The sequence below is a fragment of the Microtus ochrogaster genome, linkage group LG5, assembly GCF_000317375.1.
Source record: "Microtus ochrogaster isolate Prairie Vole_2 linkage group LG5, MicOch1.0, whole genome shotgun sequence".
Classification (NCBI taxonomy): Eukaryota; Metazoa; Chordata; class Mammalia; order Rodentia; family Cricetidae; genus Microtus; species Microtus ochrogaster.
This window is the reverse complement of record NC_022031.1, coordinates 55,943,290-55,945,565: the sequence shown is the minus strand read 5'-3', so window position 1 is coordinate 55,945,565 and position 2,276 is coordinate 55,943,290. Positions and strand designations below refer to the sequence as shown.

The following is a 2,276-nucleotide window of genomic DNA, read 5'->3' as shown; positions in this document are numbered from 1 at the left end:
CCATGTGTAAATCCTTCTAAAAATTAGCTGGACCACCTCTTATCATTGACAGCATTTAGTTGGTCCTCAGCCAACCAGCCAAGTGCAGGCCCACTACTGTCTGTCCTTCTATCTCTGGAAACCTAGACCTGCATCTGAGCCTCTCAATGGACCATCCCACTCAGGGAAGCCCTTATCCCATCCCAAAAACCTGTTGGGTCTTTTTGGTGATCTGTACTATGAATCCAAGACAACTGGTACCATCTGTGAAACACTGTCTGTGAGCCAGAGCTATGAGAGATCATGGCACATTCTCATCTCAGGTACAGAACTTTCCTAACGCCCAAGCCTGGGACAGAGGAGAGAGAGATCCAGAGAGACAGAACTGCCGCGCATCTCCCAGAGGCAGAGAAGGCATCCGAGTTCTAAGTGAGGGGAGATGACTGGACGGGGCCCTCAGCCCCCGGAAGGGACTCAGGGTGTAGATGGAGCCCCAGTCACTTCTCCTCAAATACTCTGTGCAGATAGGATTTTACAGCTTCCTCTTTCTCTCAAATCTCTTTTGCTCTCGCGCTGGGGATCAGATGGAAGTCAGGGCTTCACAGCAGCTAGGCCAGCACCCTTGCACGGAACTAAATCCTTCACCTTCAAATCTTAAGCTGCACCACCAAATGAAAGAACTGTACCACAAATGAGGAAGAGGAAACCGTAAAGGAGACAAAAGCATAGCACCGTAAGAGTTATAACACACATATCAGGATGTGGCAGGATCACTGAACAGCGCGTCAGGATGCATAGTTAGTGAGGCAAAGGTTAACAGGAAAGGAATCCAGGCACGCCCCTTGGCATAAGTTTGGGTGAGGTGGATCCGGTTGCCAATTAACAAGCATTATTACGTGTGGCCCAAAGCTGGTATGCAGATCTGAATGGAGCTGGAGACCGTGTGTGAAAGCTGGACCCGATGTCATAGGCTGCTGTATTCCTGTCTGCCCCTGAGTTCGGTGTCGGCTGCCAGAAAGAACATTTGTATCACATTCTCGGTGCTTTTCCTCAGGAAAGGAAACTGAGAAAACTCTCTCTTGCCTTCAAGGTGTTGGCCGGACCATGTCTTCCAACCTGGAATCGGCGAAGAACATGTTTGTTTTCTTAGGAAAGTCGCTGTTTAGTATTTTGGAGGCCCTACTTTTCCAGTTGATCTCAAAGCCCAAGAAGAATGTTGCTGGAGAAATAGTCCTCATAACAGGTGCTGGGAGTGGACTCGGAAGGCTCTTAGCCCTACAGTTCGCCCGCCTGGGAGCTGTGCTCGTTCTCTGGGATGTGAATAAGGAGGCCAATGAGGAGAGCCTACAGGCAGCTCGGGATGCAGGAGCCACCAGAGCGCATGCCTACACCTGCGACTGCAGCCAAAGGGAAGAAGTGTACAGAGTGGCCGACCAGGTACATCTTGGGGGGTCTCATTGCTTTCTGTGGCTTGTGAGAATCCTATGCAATTACATTGGCATGCATCAGTATTGCTCATCGGCCTCTCTGCCTTAGTGCCTTCCAATTGTCTCCAATATACCTCTACTTCAAAACAACCTGGGGGAATAAGAATTTGAAATTTTTTATTCTCGTTGTATGCACAATGCTTTTGCTAAAAGCCCTGCATGTAACATAACCCTATAAGGTAAATTATTACTCCCCTCCAAAAATAAGGACAGGGAATCTGTGCAGACGTGTAGCTTCTTTTAGGAACAGAGCTGATAATTGACAAGGGTATGGCCAGGACTTGAGTTTCTTGATTCCTGTGTGGCACCCTGTGCTCTGGATCACACCCCTCCCATGTGCCAACTGTATTAGTGCAGTGTGAGAAGGAATAAAATGTGGAAGAATCCTTCTTCGAGAGGCCAGAAACAAATGCAGAGTGCTTTGTCTGAGATCAGATAGTTAGTATGTGGGCACGCTGTACAGTCTGAGTTAAATCCAGGATAGGTCCACCCTCCCCTCCCTTCATGCCTTCCATCAGAATATGTGCTTTTTACAGGTACTCATAAGAAAACAAGAATTCTCATCCTGAGAATAGTTATTTGATTTTGGTGGTAGTGGGGCTTGAACCCAGGGTCTTGGTTGTTGAAATAAGAGAGGCGAGGCTGGGTCCCCAGCACCCGGCGCCCACATGGCTAGCTTAGCTTATGTCCCGAAATAATTACACGGAAACTGTATTCTTTTAAACACTGCCTGGCCCCAATAGTTTCAGCCTCTTATTGGCTAGCTCTTACATATTAATCTAACCCATTTCTATTAATCTGTGTAGCCTA

The 2,276-nt window shown here is 47.9% G+C and overlaps 1 protein-coding gene across 2 annotated transcripts in view; it reads left to right on the top strand.

Annotated features, from left to right (window-relative positions):
* The first annotated feature begins 1,083 nt into the window (after positions 1 to 1,083).
* The window catches only part of Sdr16c5 (short chain dehydrogenase/reductase family 16C member 5), a 14,809-nt gene continuing 13,616 nt past the window's right edge, over positions 1,084 to 2,276 (top strand). For both annotated transcript variants that reach the window (XM_026786804.1, XM_005362276.2), the window contains exon 1: positions 1,084 to 1,416. In XM_026786804.1, the coding sequence (XP_026642605.1) occupies positions 1,084 to 1,416 (333 nt within the window). The remainder of the gene's footprint in view (positions 1,417 to 2,276) is intronic.